The sequence below is a fragment of the Candoia aspera genome, chromosome 6, assembly GCF_035149785.1.
Source record: "Candoia aspera isolate rCanAsp1 chromosome 6, rCanAsp1.hap2, whole genome shotgun sequence".
NCBI classification, from domain to species: Eukaryota; Metazoa; Chordata; class Lepidosauria; order Squamata; family Boidae; genus Candoia; species Candoia aspera.
The window spans coordinates 23,271,907-23,292,009 of record NC_086158.1 but is presented as its reverse complement, the minus strand read 5'-3'; the positions used below and the strand labels follow the sequence as shown (position 1 = coordinate 23,292,009).

Sequence of the window (20,103 nt, the reverse complement as noted above, 5' to 3'; positions counted from 1 at the left end):
ACTCCTGATTTTTATATTCGAGAAAATGCATGGGGTATATATCCCAGGCTATATGAAGTATGCTGGATCAAACTAAAGGCTAGTCTAGTTCAACATTCTGCTGTCAAGGGAAGATGGCTGTGACATTTGTGTAATCTGGATAATTACCTCTTAAAAGAGGGAATGAAAAAGAGGACTCTTGAACACCAGCCTAAGAGACACAGGGTGGTTAATAGCTCCTAAAGTGTCATTCCAAAATGAAAAGCCCTGTAATTTGTTTGCAAGACTCTTGGCCCTGTGGACCTATAAAAGTTTGATGTATCAAGTAGATGGCAAACTCAGGAAGTAGTTTGGGGCCAACTGGTGATAGGATTCATGGTTTTAGTTGTTTTCAGTTCAGAAGCCTTGTGTGCATTCTTTTAAGTATTGCCTGAAAACATTGAGATGAGGAGCAGAGACTGTGTGAGAGATCTGGCTCTGAGTATCATCAACATACCAAAATCGGTTGAATTCTATCACTTGAAATATTTATGTCATTTTGTTTTAATGTTATTAATACCTACAAACAAACAAACATACCCATCTTGGCATTCCCTACTAGGTAAGTAACATCATGTGGAGTATGGAAAAGGAGTAAGAAATAAGCCAAAGGAATTAAAGGCATAAAAGAATGAAAATGAACAGAGCTAAAACTAAGTTAGGCCAATACCTTTCACTGTACTTCATACTCTGTCCTTACAAACTATCCTTGCTTCCACCATATCCATACATTGCTTCTTTTGTTTTTTAACAAAACTTTTTGACTTTCTCTTTTTAAGATCTCTTCAACACCACCCAAATACAGCTTTCTCAGTTCTCTCTTTCAAGCCAATTACCCTTGATGCAGGTTTTTTGTAATTAGATGCTCATTCATTCTCTGTATTACCAAACCATCTCAAAGTACTTCTTACACACTGATCACTCACCTTTGTATTAAACTGGCATTCATTCAGTACCCATCCATTCTTGAACTCTCAGTTATATAAAAGGAAGCTATAGGGAAGATTGTTTTTTTCCATGGCCAGAGAAGCTAGCAACAGAAATAATAGGAATAAGTTGCATCTACCTAGATTTCATTTAAATATAAGGGAGGACTTCCCGATGGTAAGATCTGTATAACAGTGGAATAGTCTACTTATGGAGACTCTGAGTTCTTCATCTCTGGAGGTTTTTAGGAAGAGGCTGGATTGCCACCTCTCATGGATGGTATAATTTTCCTGCACAGTGCAGAGCATTGGTCTAGATCAGTCCAGCACAGCTCTTAGAGGGGAAAGGACATTTGCTACTTTAAAAATAATTGTGGGTCACAAAGAAATAGCACAAAGAAACCGCTGTTTGGTGACTAGTAGCATGGCAGCAGTGATACAGCTACTGGTGTTGGTGAGCCTGGGGTCATTGCAGGTGCCCTGAAGTGCGTCTTTCATGGCATAGATGGCAACAAAAAACTATACAGCGTATCCTTTCTGGTGGCAGTGACATTGGGCGGCAGTGGATTTGTTTGAGTTTTCAAAAATTGCCTGCAGATGTACAAGGCTGCTTGGCAGGCTGCCTGTTGTACAGGCCTGCTCTAGGTGACCCATGTGGCTCTACAATTCTATGATTTTCTTCTTAATTTGCCACATTAAGCACACCTTCCCACTGCATTCAACTTACTGTTCTCTCACTTTCCCTAACGAAGTGTGTGAAACACTTTCTTATCAGAGCTGTTTTCACCTCTTTCAACATTCATCCCTTACCATGGACTGCATACTACTCACTAAATATATACCAGCATTTGCACATCTTAAACATTTCTCTGTCCTTTTCCCCATCTTTAATTAACATTTCACCAAGGCACCAAATCCATCTAACTTCTTTAGTACCTGAACATCAAAGACCACATGAATGAATACATTTGCTGATAGTTTGTGTATGCAGGATAAAAGCTGGCCTTCAAGCCTGTTCACTGTCTGTCCCACAGGACAGAATGCTATAAATACAATGGGAGCAAAATAGAACATTTATTTTTCCCTAAGTGCTGTTCACAGCACAGTCTTCTAAAAGTTGGTCTCTGTATGCAAAGTAGAATTTTGGTCTAGTGGTTAAGGCAATGGGCTAGAAACCAGGAGGCTGTGAGTACAAGTCCTGCCTTAGGCATGAAAGCCGGCTGGGTGACCTTGGGCCAGGCATTCTCTCTCAGCCCAACTCACCTCACAGGGTTGTTGTTGTGGGGAAAATAGGAGGAGGAAGGAGTATTAGGTATGTTCACTGCCTTGAGTTATTTATAAAAAAATAATAAAGGTGGGATAGAAAATAAAACAATTTCTGTTGGACAGGAAGACTCTTCCTTTTGAATGGTAGGAGTAGGGCATACATATTTTATCCTTCAGTAAAGTGTAAAATGCTTCATGAAGTTTTAAATTGGGGTGGCGGGAACAGTTCTCTGTTTTCTCTGCATTGTCCCTTTAAACATGCAGCCTCCTGTAGTCTTAGCAGGAGCGAACATTGGCAAGTAACTGTTGCTTTAGCATGGCAAGAAGTAGGCTTGCCATGACAACACAAGCCTTGTTATATAAAGTGGGAACAGGTTACCCAGATTCAAAGGAAACAAGGATGAGTAGGCTAGCCCTTCACATGTGCAGACCGACTATCTGCAGTGAAGGGCTCTGTCTACAGAGGCTCTCAAGGCAATTGATTTTTGAGAGTCCTCAATTATCTGAAGAGCCTCCAAGGATACAAGAGATGTTTTAACACAGTTTTGTTGAATTCAGGGAGGTCAGTATGAGGAATAGAGCCATATGTACTTCTCTCCCTGTTCCCAAGCACAGGTAGTTTGTCTCCACTTTATAAAATATCTGAAGAGGGCTGTTGTCTTCCCTACTTCAAGTTTGCCTTTTCCTGAATAATAGTTTAGTGTTGGCAAGTATGTGTCGGTGCATTTTGTTTCTTTGATCTGAAAGCTGTATTATGTAAAAGGAAGATGATACCTTCTGCATAGATGCATGCTTGCTCTCCTAAGGGAATATTTATGTTGCTTTTCAGTTCCATTAGTGAGTGGGTATGATCACTGACTTGTTCATGTCTAATGGAAAAGAACATTAGTATAGGCACTGACTGTAGCTTAAATAAATATAAACTATGGTCAGTGCATGTATTAAAGTTTACATCATAATAATGCAGTGCACTGACCACAGCTTGTGGCTAAGCGTGAACATATAAAGTCATGCCAGCTAGCTCCTCTCCTCTCTAAACTCTGTAGCTTGAAAATAATTCTGCTACACTGTTTAAAGGATCCAGACCTTTCTGATATGGTGGGCGTCTTGGAGATTTTGAGAACATGATGTGAGGACTTTCACAGAATTGTTGCTGGGTGCTTACTAATTCATGGAATGCCTATCAGCAATTACAAAGCATAGATTTATCAAAATAATACTGGTCACCTCTTCTAACCCTCCTCTTTCAGGATGCTTTCTATGATCCCTGCCTATCTTTGACATTTATATGGACAGAGAGGTATATTTGCAAATAAATCAGCTATCCCCTTTTTAATTTTCCAAGAAAGCTTATGACGCTCATTTGAAGAGAAAGGTGATGCTGGAGGGTGGTACAGCTTGCCAAGCTATCATTTAAAACAAAAGAAAAGCATAAGCCAACTAGGGCAGGAAGACTGGTAGACTCCAAAGGGAACACCTGTGGTCACATTGGTGCTACTGGGTGTCTGCTAGGGGTCCTGAGCTTCGAATGTCATCTGCATGTCACTTCCATCTGCCACTATCTAGATAAACAAATCTAAAATAACTTCTCTGTTATTTTAGTTATTCAGTTTGTTTTTTAGTTAGTGAAGCTAAAAGCCATCGGCAGAGAACATGTTAAACAGGAGCAGACAACTTGGTGCCCTCCATATGTTCTGGGCTACAGCCCCCCAAATCATGTGTCATAAGCTACCAAAACAGTTATAAACAATCTAACACAAGATTATTTGTTAGATAACCATCCACTTGGCATACAACGTGTGCTGATGTTGCTATTGCCTTCATCTTCAGTTACATTTTCATCTTTTTGGAAAGAATCATATTAAAATCGTGTACAGCTTCACTGATAAATCATGTGTACATCTATTCAAGTTTCTTTATATTCATTGCTGGAGAACTGTGTCCTCTCTTTGTTTCGAGTTGTCTGTGTGGCTAGGTTACATACAGCACTAAGCATGGTTCATTTGGTTTTTATTCAGTGGGTTGTTGGACCTCAACCATTGTGATTTGAAAACCATGGTTTATGGCATAGAGCAAAATGTCCAACTAGCCAATTGTGATTTATTTAAAAAATTATTATCAAAATCCTGCCTTAGTGTGATGTGTGAACCCAGCCAGTGATGATATCCAATTGCATTGTTGTATGCCTGCCTTGATGGGATTAGGCTGCTGGAGCAGTACTCTGTGTACAGATGGGCAGAAGATCCTTGCAGAAGGCTAGGATCAGTATGGGAACTGACACAAAACAGCAGTAAGGGTGTTGTTCTAGGTAATGTGTACATTTAGTCTTTACTCTCTGGATTAATACCTGAGGTCTTTTGTTTGAAGCTTTTTCAGTATGGGAAAAAGTAAACCCCAGTTGAAAGAAATTATATACCTCTGAGATTACCCAAATCTTTATTTAACTGCATTGGATAGTTAGCCCATCCATCCTATTGAACTTCACCTGGGTCCAAAAGAAAATAATGCCAGGAAATGTCCAGATATCCATTGTTTCACAGGTAAAAATGCCATATTGAAAACTTACCCACAATTGCGAAAAATGTTGCCACACTGGAATATAATATTGGAATTATCTTTCTCTTTCTTTCTGACAGGACATAAAGTCCAGATAAGAATCTCTGGAAGTACTTTAAATTTTAAAAGTTTTATTAAGCTAATGGAAGTGTTTCATAATTTGGTTTTCACTGTAAAACCTATGGTTGTTTTATTTCTTTTTATATTAGTTAATCTTTTCGGAAATTCATCATATCATTTTGGTGTTCAGTAGCTGTGAAGAGAATTTAGGACTGAATTTCAGAAATTATCCAGAAAGAGGGTTACCAGCCCCAGGGCAGCCACAGAGAATGCCTTTGCACTAGATAGGTCTACTATTCTGTACTGTCGATACTCTCAAAAATGCTTTTAATTAGCCAATTGGCTTGCAGTGTTTTCTTAGGAGGAGCTGCTAGGAAATAATGGACTTTAATAGAACCATAACAATAGTGAGAGGTAATGATCCCTTCAATTATACATATATATTTTTTAATGGATGGCTGCGAGAGCTGGACCATAAGGAAGGCTGAGAGAAGGAAGATAGATGCTTTGGAACTGTGGTGTTGGAGGAAAATTCTGAGAGTGCCTTGGATTGCAAGAAGATCAAACCAGTCCATCCTCCAGGAAATAAAGCCAGACTGCTCACTTGAGGGAATGATATTAAAGGCAAAACTGAAATACTTTGGCCACATAATGAGAAGACAGGACACCCTGGAGAAGATGCTGATGCTAGGGAGAGTGGAGGCAAAAGGAAGAGAGGCCGACCAAGGGCAAGGTGGATAGATGATATTCTAGAGGTGACAGACTCATCCCTGGGGGAGCTGGGGGTGTTGACGACCGACAGGAAGCTCTGGCGTGGGCTGGTCCATGAAGTCACGAAGAGTCGGAAGCGACTGAACGAATGAACAACAACATATTTTAATGGAGAGGCTAATGTTTTTTAGTACAAATAATTGTTTGGCTTTTGTATTTTCAGGGAAGATGAGATGTGTTTCATATGACTGACACTGACTTTTATTAGTTCTACTGCATAGTGTTAATGAGTATCTGTAAGAATGATTCTTTCTTGTACGGCTTAAAAAACAACTTAGTTCTAGAAACTTTTAGATTTTGCTGGATGCTGAAACAAGCTTAAAGGAAAAGTTCAGCATTTAAATACCACATTTTAGGTTATGTATGATGCTTCTGCATTACTTCTTTTGATTTTTTAAAAGAAGTTATTCTTATTAACTTTTTAAAAAGTTTTGACAGTATAATAGTTTTGCTCTTTTAATAGATTTAAGATATATTATCGAATCGAATCGAATTATCCATTCAGTCGCATCTGACCCTTGGCGATTCCATAAGCCAGCTCTCTCCATGATTTCTCTCTCTCTCCATGAAAAGGAAAGACCTGGCAACCTACCTTGTAAAAATTTTGCCAAGAAAATTCCATGAAAATTCCAAGATATATAAACGCAGTATTGCTTTTACCAAGTTTTGTGCAATTTTATTATCATAATACATTTATTAAAGTATTTAACATCTTTACTTTTATAAATTGTCTCTTTCCTTTACAGAGCTATCATTATCTCTGGAGGACCAAATTCTGTTTATGCAGAAGATGCTCCCTGGTTTGACCCTGCAATTTTTACAATAGGCAAACCAGTCCTTGGAATCTGCTATGGCATGCAGGTGCTACTTAACATTTCTACAAGTATTATTTTATGACTCTATGGGGTTTGCTTTTGGTTTTTGCTTGGTTAAGACTAAATAACTATCCTAATTCATACTTGTGCAATATATGAGAATGCTATTTGGAAGTAGACTAAAATGAGCTTTTTAAGCTCATTCCCTGCTTATCACTAATAGCACAGTCCCAAATGCAGTCTGTGCATGGAAGTAGAAGTTCTGCAGGCCAATCTGTTGTTCTACATGTGCAGAAGCCTGCTGTGTAAGTGATTCATGAGCTTTTTGAGGCCATCACTATGGAGAATAAAACATGCATCGTTTTTAAAAAATGGGATTGCTGTGGTTTGGCATTTCTAATAAATGAGTGGTATGTCATTTTAGCCTTGATATTTATTTGTGGCATTTCAAACATATTAACTAGGGATTATGATGGTAGTACAGTTTGCATACACAAATGTTCTTGCAAACTCCCCTCACCACACACATATTTTTTCTTAGAGTTATCCTTCTTCTCTAGTATTATTTACAGAAGGACTTAAAACTGACAAGATCCTGTACGTGAATCAAATGATCCAATTGACATGGGATCAAAAGGACAGGTGATCTGGAATCAAATTAACATTGAAGTATTTGGGATCAACTAAAACAAATGAGATAATATCAGTTTATAAGTGTGCTCAATCCAAGACATTACCAAGTATGAAATATGAAGGATAAAAAGTTTTTTTTGATAATTTATTAGATAAATACAAAGTGGTCATTTGCCAAGAGAGTTCTATGCAAAAAGGAAGATGAGTAGAGAAGAAGTAGCACAAGAGAACAATGGAAGCTAAGTTTAAAAAAAATACTATTTGATGAATAGCAAGACCGAGAAAAAGAAGACTAGAGGAAAAACAATGAAGATATAGATCAAGACCCTAAAAGGATGTGCAGGTCACAAGCAATTAGATTTAATATGGGACAGCAGAGGAAATGAGCAAAGAGAAAAGCAGAAAAGGGTATAACCTAATCAGTCTGTTAAAAAGCAACTCAGAAATGTTGAAAATAGAGATGAAGAGTATAACTGGAGAGAGGCAAAATGGTAAGCAAAAATATTGTAATAAGCATAGAATGAGGCATAAATAAGGATTTCAGAAAAGAAGATAAGAAACTACAGATTTTAGAAACATTAGAAAAGAGCTGACAGACCCTAAGTAGAACAGTAATGCCACAAGGAATTAAACATAAGGCACAGACTATTTAATTTGCTGAGAAAGCTGCAGTTCGACTTTTGTCAATGAAAAGAGAAAAAGTAAAGATGAATGGATGAATGGAACAGTGCAAGAGCAATTGTGTATGACCCTCCAGTATCAATGCTTTAAAGGCAAAAGCCAGACCCTCTAAGAGGAAGTATATTAACTGAACAAAAAAGGATAAGGAATCCATCCTTGGGTGACAACCACAAGAAGAAACTGAGAACATCTGACAGTCAAAATTTTGAATGATAAAATTCTGAGATAGGAATGTTAACAGAAAAGGTCACTAGTTTCAAACTTTGAAAATAAGGCTGAGGAAATTTTGAGGAGAATAAAGAAATTCTTGTGAGCTGAAATTCTGAAAGACTAAACCATTAAGGTTTTTCCCCTTACATTTATATTTCTACAAAAACATTGGGGCTCACCTTCCTTCCTCTTGTTCATAATGTTGTTAGGAACAGAAGGGCTGCACTTCAAGAATTAAGACTGCTGTTTGTTTATCTAATTATAACATATAGAATATAAAGGTCAAAAAGAGTGCTGTAAGAAAGGTTGAGGTTCTGGGAAAGAAATTGTTCAGGTGGTTTAAACATTGAAGAAATCTAAGAAAATACAGGTGGTAAAGCTCTAAGTAGGACCTGTCCAATAATTAGAGAAAATATGGGAAGTTTAAAGTAAGAAGAGGCAGCACTAGAACAAAGAGAAAAATATTTGAAGAAGTTGAATTACCCCAAATGAAGTGAAATGAAATGCGAGGTAGGCCTATTGAAGGGGAAAAATGAAACCAGACATGAAAAAGGGTTGGACTTATGATGGTGCTGAAAAAAATGACTTTCGACTGGTCCTTGCACTTTGACTGTCACAGAGTCCCCGCAGTCACATGATTGTGATTTGGGCATTTGGTAACCAGTTTACATTTACAACTGTTGCAGCATCCTACAGTCACGTGATTGTCATTTTTGATCTTCCCAGTGGCTTCCAACAAGCAAAAGCAATGGAGAACCATGTAATTCGCTTAACTACCACATGGTTTGCTAAACAACCACAGTGATTTGAACTACCGCAAAAAAGATAATAACATCAGGTCAGATCTGCTTAATCGCATCGCTTAGTGACCAAAATTCTTGTCCCAATTGTTGTTAAGCAAGGAATACCTGTAACAGGATTATCACATTGTTTCCTTATAGAGGTGAAGCAGAAATAACAACCTAATCAATTAATGGACTAAATGTCTGATGAAGAAATAGAATAGGATTGAGAAAATGAGAATTAATAGATAGGCAAAAGTTCGGACGAATACTATAAGAGAAAAAATATCAGTAGAAAATAAAGTGTTTAAAAAGGATTAAAGCATGAATTAAAGAAGGCAGTGAGGTTTATGCAAGTGTCTTTACAAAAGAAAGTAGCATAAGAGATGACTCTGGATAAAGACAATATTAAAATGGAAGACAAGAGGAAAAGAATCTGAAGTGTAGGAGACTTATGTTAAAAGAAATGAAGGCTATATTCAAGAGAAGGTGTAAGTAGCAATGAAATGATAAAGAACTGAGCTTTTGATGGTTTAAAAACATAAGCTGGAAGCTGGAAGGTAGAGGAACAGAATATAAGAATTAAAGTTGGGGTTTGAAACAGCAAAGAAATGGAATTAAAGGTGGGAAATTAAAGCACCATGGAGAAATGACAGTAACAAGGACACTAATATGCTGGTGTGTGATTAAGATGCTGATGCAGATTGGGGAGATTGTGTGGCAGCAAGATTATTATATGCACAAAGATGGAAGAATATTGAATTCCCACAATGGAGGAATGGATCGTAAAACTCTGGCAAAACTGATCTGTTTGGTCAGGGAGAAAACAAGTGCCTTTTTGCTAAAAGAAGAAAAAATTGAAATGATGATTTATGGATTTAATGATTGAAAAAGATTCCCTGAAAAATGTATATACTGCTAAAACTCTCCTGTTTGTGTGTAACCTTTAACTGGGTGAAATGGTGCATCATAGGGCAATAGTTTTTGAACCAATATACCTCAGATGAGCTAACTTTCAGATTGTGTCCGAAATCCAGGACCCATGATTCCCATGGAATTGAAATGTGGCAAATTTTATAAAACATTTTATGACATAAAAATTATCATAAAACATTTTGTGACTTAATACAACATGTCATAAAACATTCCTGTGGTCAACCCCTCATTTTGACTGCTATACAGTTCAATATGAATGACATAGGCTATTGGCAAGGCAGAAACATCTCTGAATATCTCCCTGAATTTTTAAGAACTTTTCAAGTGAAGGCAGTACATTAGAAGCTCTGCCATTGTTGAAGGCACTGAGGAATCTGGTAAGGAAATATCTCTGAAATGACATGACCCAACAGTTCACAGGTTGTCTAGTCTTGACTAAATTTGAGGAAAACAGAAGGTGGCTTTGATAAACATCTAAGTGTCTTTTGTTCTGGGAAATGAAACTACTCTGAAGTGTAAAACTCCCCCAGCCCCTGCCAGCCCCAGGACTGGGTCTAAGCAAGCTTCTGGTAGGCTGCCTGCTGATTCTATTCATCTCAGCAAAATCAAATACCACTGCTTAAAATGTGTTGTAACAATACAGAAACAGTCAACCGTAATAAATGCCATGTCAAAATAGAACTCCCTCAAATAGCAAGGTTTCATGCAAGATCAAACACAGTGTAGTGAGAAATAGTAATAAAGTAAGCTTTTAAATTGCTGACTGCCATTGTCATGTCTAAATCTGCAAAAAGAAATCTGTTTGTGGACCCTGCAAGCCAAGATAAAAATACTAGCCTATGGGTAGCCCAAGTAGGACAGATAATCTTCTATCACAGAAGGAATAATAATAGAAGTTTTTACATCTCTCTGAACACTGTAATAAAAAATGCAATGGTAATATCTTATATTGCTCTATAATAGAGATAACTAAAAAGGTTGGGTCTTGAAATCTGGCATCTCAATGTTATGATCCCAGTGCAGACATGTATCTGCATCACTTTTATTATGGTTTTGAAACTCATTTTCAGCTACATAGATTCATAAGCAATCCTAAGGTCTCATAAAGAAGCGAGGAAATAGTAAACCTATTCTCAGGTTTATATGATTGCTATTCCATACAAAAAAAATCTGCTTTATGTAGAAAGCTAAATATCTACTGTGGCAACTATGTTTTCTATAGGCAAAAAATTCTTACTGAAGAGGAACATTTGGGAATTTCCATGTGCAGTCTGAATTGAGTGAGATGTACTATAATGCTTAAGGTTGAAAGTTTAAAAATGACTGGATATAATCCTGTTTTTTTTTAGAATTAACTAAACTCAGGAAGTTGGTGGTTTGAGACATCTTGGAATGACTAAAGACAACATCAAGATGACTTATGAAGTCCATTGCTGAAGAGATGAGAGCAAATGTTTATTATTTAAATAGTTCTTGTACTGTTCAGAATTTACTTGCAAGTTAGATATCTGCAGAAAGGTGACAGTGGAGCATATAATGGTAGATGCTGCTTGAGTTGGATTTTCTTCCTCGCTTCTCTTATATTCTGCAGCATTTAAAGAATTAGGGAATATTTAAATGCAGAAGGCCAAGCACCTTCTTTATTGCTGTAGAGAATATAGCAGTACAGGTGGGAAGGGATAGGTAGGTAGAATTACTACATAGTAATTATTTACAATATTAAATATATAAATTACTTGCACTTTGGTAAGCAGTAAGCAGTTCTGATATCCTGAACAGATTGTCTGATTCTTGGTTAATTCTGTGCAAAGGAAATGCTAAGCAAAGGGAACGAGTAGCCAACAGTAGCTGAAATGAAGTAACTTACTAACTGATAAGTAACTTACTGTTCTGTTTTTGACAGATGATGAATAAGGTATTTGGTGGTACAGTACACAAAAAAGATGTCAGAGAAGATGGTGTCTTCAGCATTACGTTAGATAACACTTGTTCATTATTCAGGTATGAAAAACCTTTGATAACGAATTATGAAGCTGAAATTAAATTGGATACCTTATCGATTACAAAGAGCTGTGTTTAATGGTCAGTTTCAAACCATGGAAAATATTCATTTATGCCCTGGAAAATTTGTAGATACTTAATGTTTCCTCTTGATTGTTTTAAGTTGGTGGCTTTTAATGATGTTAGACTTTTTCTTTTGTGATCCTGCTTCTCTTTAGGGGACTTCAGAAGGAAGAAGTTGTGCTCCTTACCCATGGAGATAGCGTAGATAAAGTAGCAGATGGATTCAAAGTTGTTGCTCAGTCTGGAAATGTTGTAGCAGGTACCATATTTTCCACATTATCAATTTTCTGTAGATTTTGATTATATTTTGGTTCTTTGAATAGGATTTTGTTTTGTAAAATATGTTTTCAGTGATTTGCATACAGTGCAGGGAACTGTGATTTTAAAACTAAAAAAACTAAAGGCATGACCTTAGTTTGTAGTGTATATAGATATAATTTGTAATTTATGTATTTATTTATTTAATTTTTATCCCACCTTTATTATTTTTATAATAATATAAAAGGCGGCAAACATACCTTATACTCCTTCCTCCTCCTATTTTCCCCACAACAACAACCCTGTGAGGTGAGTTTGGCTGAGAGAGAGTGACTGGCCAAGGTCACCCAGCTGGCTTTCATGCCTAAGGTGGAACTAGAACTCACAGACTCCTGGTTTCTAGCCCATTGCCTTAACCACTAGACCAAATTGGCTCTCTTCTCTCCCAAGAAAATGATTCCAAGTCTTGGCAGATAAGATACTAACATTTTTGAATAAAAAAAGGTGGAGGGTGTCCTATTGCTTGATTACAATGGCAAAAGGCAAGAGAGTTATTTATTTAGTTATTTATCTGTCCATCTGTCCATCCATCCAATTTATATAGCTACCCATCTCAACAAGTGACTCTAGGTAGCAAATGAATTATAATAGAATAAAAACAATAAAAAACATTCTAAAAGTGAAAAAACAGGCAGCCAAGAAACAACAACCCAAATGCTAACACAACCAAGGAGCAGGTCCCTGCACACACTTGGGGCCCCAGGCCTGGACACAGAACCAGGTCTTTAGGGCGTTACAAAAGGCCAGCAGGGTCGGGGCTATCCTGATCTCCAGAGGGATAATATTTCATGAGGTGGGCGCTATGGCAGAAAAGGCATGTCTTCTAGGCCCCACCAACAGACAATCCTTAACTGTCAGAACCTGAAGCATGCCCATCTTGTGTGACCGGATCAGACAGGTAGAAACAAGTGGGGAGGGATCGTCCCTCAAGTAATCCAGTCCTAAGCCATGAAGGGCTATAAAGGTGACAACCAGCATCTTGAATTGTACCTGGAAGCGCACTGGCAACCAGTGCAGCTCACGGAGTAGTGGTGTTACATGTGCTGAGTAACTGGTGCCATTTACTAGCTATGCTGCGTCACTCGGCACCAGTTGAAGCTTCTGAGCACATTGCAGTAATCCAGATGAGAGGTCACGAGGACATGAGTTACGGAGAGCAGGGCCTCCTGGCCCTGGAACCGAAGGTGTGCAAAGGCCCTCCTAGCCATGGCTGCCACCTTCCCTTTGAGCAGGAGCAGTGAGTCCAGGAGGACCCCAGATAACTCACCCCATCCAAGACCTACGATGGGAGGTTCCCAGCACCAGAAGATCCAAACACCCAAAGCCACTCAGTCTTGCTTGGGTCAAGCCAAAGGCTCTTGTGCCCCATCCCCGCCCCCCTCCTGTAAAGTTCTGACACAGTTGACTCACTAAAGTTCTGACTCATGCATCCAGATGAAATGCAGATTTCAGATTTATTGATGATGTGTACAGATTTAAGCAAAAAGCCATGACTAGAAAAGTTCTCACATGTCAAAACCTCCTCCACATTCCACCCCCACTTTTCCCTTAACAGTCCAGCATTCCAGTCCTGGCTGGCTGGCTGATATGACCTTGGATTCCTTCTCACTCTCAGCAACTTTTCCCCTCCCATCCGGAGCTTGACACTCGTTGCTTCAATGGCAGAGAACACAATCAACAGATCTAACAACCCTTTGATTGTGTGTTCTGACACCTCCAGACACAGGGACAGGATGTCCACGGCAGTCAGGTGGCCTGGGGTGGAGATACAAAACTGGGTATCATCAGCATATTGGTGATACCTCACCTCACGATGTCATGTAGATGTTAAACAGGAGGAGAGAAAGGACAAGGTAGGGGTGCGGACTGGACTTCTCCCCTCCCCCATCAACTGGAAGAGATTTCTTACTCAGTGACAATTTTGAACTATGTAAATGGTGGCCTGTTTTGATCTGAACAACTTATCTACTAAGTATAGTAGTAAGCCATAGTTTGTTCCTAATTTAAAAGTTTTAAACCACTTCCTATGGCATATGACACAGAGGGGGAACACATATGAGCTAGCCAGTGTCTTCAATATATGGAGCATCTATATAGATATTTTAACAAAATGAACTGAATCCAAAATTCTTACTTTACTTATGGTAGCAATCTATTACTCTCAGATATTTTCTTAGTAGGAATAATATTACTTAGCATGTGTAAGTTGCTAAATGGTGACTGTTGCTTGTTTCATTGCCTCAGCTAAAATAAATTTAAGTCAACTTCAGCATAACACCTTGTTTTGCACCTCTGAACACAAATTGTACAAGTAGTGGCTTGTTCAGCCAATATCTGTGACCTGAGAAGACTTAACAATATAAGATACTCAGGAAATAAATTTAATATCAGTGGGTCATTGTCATATAGCAAAGAATTGATCAGACTCATTTTAGTTGACCCACTCGTTTGTCATCTTATAAACTGTGTCTGTATTATTTAAAACCATAGTACAGTTTTCTAAAACTGACAAGCCAGCTGGAATTCTGGAAATTGAAGTCCCACTACCTCAGGAGGGTATCAGGTTGGGAAAGGAAGATACAGTAGATCCGTATTGTAATAATATTTTGACATTTTTCTCATGTAGACACATTTTTATCTTACATTTTTTTAAAGTATGCTTTATTTTTCTTAGAGATAAAACTATTACATCTTTTGTTTTTAATAACTCCCAAGCCATAGCAAATGAATCTAAAAAACTGTATGGAGCGCAGTTCCATCCTGAAGTTAGTCTTACGGTGAATGGCAAAGTGATGCTGAAAAACTTCCTTTTTGACATTGCTGGGTGCAGCGGTACCTTCACAGTTCAGAACAGAGAAATGGAATGCATTCGGGATATTAAGGAGAAAGTAGGATCATCAAAAGTCCTGGTAAGGTTTGAAGTTTAATCCATAGTCATTCCTGTTAAAGATAGTATCTGATTATGAGTTGATTTATCAGTTTCAGTTTTCATACTTCATTTGTTTTAAAAAAAACCAAGGCTTTTTTGTTTTGCTGAGCAATGACTTCAGTGTATTGAGGCTTGAGATTGGAGTGAAATGGGAAAGAGCAATTTTTTACAGCCACAACCCAAAGAATGTGACAGTGATACTGTGCCAAATTGGAGGTTGGGGAGATTCCAACATTTCATCCCTTTTTTCATGTATGGAGATTTTAAATATAAAAACAAATAAACAAGCCCTGTTAAACTCAAATAGCGTGCAGCCAACATTCTGCATTTACCACTGAAATAGAAAAGCCCAGTCTGGGGTTAAACTGCAGAAATGGGGCTAGGAGCTACAGATGTCCAACCGTGTAATAAAAGGGTTACAGGGTTCTGCTTGATCATATTGTTCTGCTTATTAAATATATTTATTGTAGCCTTTTTACTCTGTTTCCTTGGATATGTTAGGCTTCAGCTTCCAGAAAGCATAGTCAATAGCTGGGATTCTGAGGGCTGTAGTTTAACACTTCTGAAAGCTACTAGATGGGGAAGGCTGATTTAATTATTTCTGTTTTCACTTAACCCATTCAGGTTTTACTCAGTGGAGGCGTGGATTCTACAGTGTGCACAGCTTTATTGAACCGTGCTTTAAATCAAGACCAAGTGTTAGCAGTGCACATAGATAATGGATTCATGCGCAAGAGAGAAAGTCAATCAGTGGAAGAGGCACTCAAAAAATTGGGAATTCAAGTCAAAGGTATTCCTTGCACTAAGTTTTTAAAAAAATCTTTCCAATATCTCTGCTGAGTTTTAGAATTTTTAGCTTCTGCCTTCTTTAAAATTTTAATTTTTGGTTTTAGAAAATAAGGATCCTTCAGAATTTAGGAGTTTTCTTGGAAAATATATATGAACATTTTATATATTGGGTAGATAGTCTTGGCATCATCATACAAGTTACCATTGGATCTTTTGGTAGATATCTAAGCATTTTTGCGTTCTTGTTATTTTATTTATAAAATTGCTATCTTCTATCCAGTCAGCACGCAAGAGAGCCAATAATAAAGAAGGAAACATAAACTTTATCAGATTTTAGTGGTTAAAATCACTATTAATTGAAGGTTAAAGACACCTGGCTAAAGAGGATGATCTTTACTCCTTTTCTAAAAGCAGAAAATGTAGTGCCCACCTACAACTTACTTTTCTTTTGGTTTCTACAACACTTTTTGAAAGCTTCAAAAGTTGGACTAGCTCCAACTTTTTCATCTCTGTTCTCATAAGTCATCAGCCAGCCTTTTCCATAGAATGTTTGACTGAATACCTTCTTCAGTGGTTCCAGAGTAGAACTACCCTTCTCTTGAACGACAAGGAAGGGCCTTCAACTAAATTTGCACCAACTGAATGGGGGAACCTCTCAGCTCCCAGTTCCTGATATCCTTGGTTGTCTCCCTGCCTACAGTGACTATACTCAAGACAGGAATTTGTCTTAATTTAGTAATAATCTGTTTGGTGTTATTGTCTTTGTCTTTTACATAGTACATAATTACACTTTGGAATTTGCTACCTCAAGATGTGGTACAAGCTTGGATGGCTTCTGAAAAGGGTTGGACTAATTCATGGAACTCATGGGGATCAATGGCTATTAGCCTTGGTGGCAGTGTGACTGCATCTGAAGGCCATCTGCTGGGAGGCTAGTAGACTTCATTGTGCAGGTGGTTGGCCACTGTGAGAAGAGATGCTGGGCTAGATGGGCCACAGGTCCAAACCAGCAGGGCACTGCTTATGTTCTTATGTTGTTGTTTATTTGTTCAGTCGCTTCCGACTCTTCATGACTTCATGGACCAGCCGACGCCAGAGCTTCCTGTCGGTCGTCAACACCCCCAGCTCCCCCAGGGATGAATCCATCATCTCTAGAATATCATCCATCCATCTTGCCCTTGGTCGGCCTCTCTTCCTTTTGCCTTCCACTCTCCCTAGCATCAGCATCTTCTCCAGGGTGTCCTGTCTTCTCATTATGTGGCCAAAGTATTTCAGTTTTGCCTTTAATATCATTCCCTCAAGTGAGCAGTCTAGCTTTATTTCCTGGAGGATGGACTGGTTTGATCTTCTTGCAGTCCAAGGCACTCTCAGAATTTTCCTCCAACACCACAGTTCCAAAGCATCGATCTTCCTTCTCTCAGCCTTCCTTATGGTCCAGCTCTCGCAGCCATATGTTACTACAGGGAACACCATTGCTTTAACTATGCGGGCCTTTGTTGTCAGTGTGATGTCTCTGCTCTTAACTATTTTATCGAGATTTGTCATTGCTCTTCTCCCAAGGATTAAGCGTCTTCTGATTTCCTGACTGCAGTCAGCATTTGCAGTAATCTTCGCACCTAGAAATACAAAGTCTTTCACTGCTTCTACATTTTCTCCCTCTATTTGCCAGTTATCAATCAAGCTGGTTGCCATAATCTTGGTTTTTTTGAGGTTTAGCTACAAGCCAGCTTTTGCACTTTCTTCTTTCAACTTCATCTTAAGGCTCCTCAGTTCCTCTTCACTTTCAGCCATCAAAGTGGTATCATCTGAATATCTGAGATTGTTAATGTTTCCTCCAGAGATTTTAACTCCAGCCTTGGATTCCTCAAGCCCAGCTTGTCACATGATGTGTTCTGCGTACAAGTTGAATAGGTAGGGTGAGAGGATACAGCCCTGCCGTACTCCTTTCCCAATCTTAAACCAGTCCGTTGTTCCGTGGTCTGTTCTTACTGTTGCTACTTGGTCGTTATACAGATTCTTCAGGAGGCAGACAAGATGACTTGGTATCCCCATACCACTAAGAACTTGCCACAATTTGTCATGATCCACACAGTCAAAGGCTTTAGAATAGTCAATAAAACAGAAATAGATGTTTTTCTGAAACTCCTTGGCTTTTTCCATTATCCAGCGGATATTGGCAATTTGGTCCCTAGTTCCTCTGCCTTTTCTACACCCAGCTTGTTCTAAACCCAGCTTGTACATCTGTTCTTATGTTACGCATTAATAAATTGGACTATCTTGGTGCTGTCTAAGGACATTAGATGATTTATTACATTGTGATGGAAGAAAGGAGTATTGTTATTTTTCCATTACATTGTATAAAATATTTGACTGTAGTAAATAAAAAAGCTTTTGTCCTGATGACAAGCTTGTAATATATATTCAGCATGAGAGAAAGTGACCAGCCTAACTAAATCACAGAGTATCATGGCTATCTGGGGACTTAAACCTAGGTCCCTACCATTGTGATCCAGCAATTGAACTGCAATGCTTCATTGGCTTGTGTTTAAAATGATTATTGCATGCTTTGCTAACCCCTAATAATGATAGGAAGGAACAAAAGGAAAGAAAGCCCAATGAACAGGAAAAAAATATATTTTACCTTGAGTTAATGTTCCAGTGCTGAGTCCTTGGAAGAGGGGAAGAATGTTGGAATGTTTGTTTTCAAAATATTGCAGCAATGTTATTAACAGTGACATCTTGTATGTTATATAGTGGTAAATGCAGCTCATTGGTTCTACAATGGTACAACAACTTTACCCATCTCTGAAGAAGACAGAACACCCCGAAAAAGGATCAGTAAAACACTAAACATGACTACAAGTCCTGAGGAAAAACGCAAGATTATTGGTGACACTTTTGTGAAGGTACTTAATGTGTCCATTAGTATTGTCTCTCTTTGGTTTTCAGAAATCTCAAGTGAATCTTTCTTCAGTTTTTATGAAGAGTATTAAATCGCAACTGTGTAATGCCTTACAGTAATTTGCTCTTAGGAATGTATGCTCTTACCCAGCTAGCATATTGGCTAATTTGGTAATTTAGGTTTTGCATTAGTTCACAAATATTTTTGAAAACTGACCAAAACTGACCTAAACATCCCTGCTATGATGGAATACTTGAAAGGATCAAATTACTAATTCTTAGTACCTCATTTACAAGCCCTACTGTGTTGTTTATGCATCATAAGTCACAGGGTAAAGCAAGTACTCACAGATGTCATGGCAAAAACCATACTGTGGTTTATCTGGCCTTTTCCACCATTTCAGTGATCACTGCCTGCCTTAATAGCAGTAGGACTTATCCTGCTATAGTTCAGGCATATTGAAATAATCCAACCCCCATTTCCTCTGCAGGGTTGTACGCACTTTTAGAAATAAACTTTTAATAAAAGCAAAACCAGACTGTCTTTTAAGCAAAGCCCACAATTTTGTCCAGTAGGGGTCACCTATTATTCATTTTATTTCATATACACTGAAAACAACCATATTACAATTTAGTTGCGGCATGTTAAGTCAGTGCTTCAATCATTTTTGCTTTAGGCTTCTTTGAAATTGTCTACAATTCATGTTTCATAAATTGCTGTGAAAGAATTAAAGGCTGCTCTTGCAGCCAGAGCAAATTGTTATGATGCAGCTATTGCCAGCTCAGCTTAAAATATTAAACAGTTTTGTATAATAAAAAATGTGATAAAAATGTAATAGGAGCATAGTGAACAAAATACTAAGCACAAGTCTATTATATGCATGTATACAGAAGAGTGTATTCACAAAGAAATGATGTTGTAATAAAATATTATCTATGGTTTAAAAAATGAACATAACTACACTTTCAGTCAGTTGCATTGTTTTCTGTCAATGCTGTGGAGTTCCTAACTTTAGTAAAATTTCTTATACTGACTGTAGACTATGAAAGGACACATTGTTCTAGTAATTAGAGTTTGGTTTCCTGCTAAGTGCAATGGAGTGTCAGTTTGAGTCAGAGTAGGGGAAGGGTAATGCCAAGCCATTAAAGAAAAAAGTATTTGAGTTCTAGGAAAATAGAATGTGTGAGAAAGAAACTCAGAACAACTCCACCTTGATTGTGTTAGATATAAGTTGAAGTAAAGAGGGACTTTGAGAGGCTTTCAAGATTCTGATACACTACCCTGTTTTATTTGTTTATTTATTTATTTGTTAGTTAGTTAGTTAGTTATTCCAATTTCTATCACCGCCCATCTCCCCCCAAAAAGGGGGACTCTGTATTAAAGTACATTCCCAAATCCCTAGTGACTCCTGTTTCCTGACCTTGCTCACCTCAAGGGGCTGACACTA

General features: G+C 38.1%; 1 protein-coding gene across 1 annotated transcript in view; it reads left to right on the top strand.

Moving 5' to 3' along the window:
• GMPS (guanine monophosphate synthase) overlaps positions 1-20,103 on the top strand; it is a 50,353-nt gene that overhangs the window by 16,546 nt on the left and 13,704 nt on the right. Inside the window, exons 3-8 of the mRNA XM_063306533.1 lie at positions 6,344-6,458; positions 11,558-11,655; positions 11,874-11,977; positions 14,752-14,945; positions 15,590-15,755; positions 18,509-18,660. Of these exons, the coding sequence (XP_063162603.1) occupies positions 6,344-6,458; positions 11,558-11,655; positions 11,874-11,977; positions 14,752-14,945; positions 15,590-15,755; positions 18,509-18,660 (829 nt within the window). The remainder of the gene's footprint in view (positions 1-6,343; positions 6,459-11,557; positions 11,656-11,873; positions 11,978-14,751; positions 14,946-15,589; positions 15,756-18,508; positions 18,661-20,103) is intronic.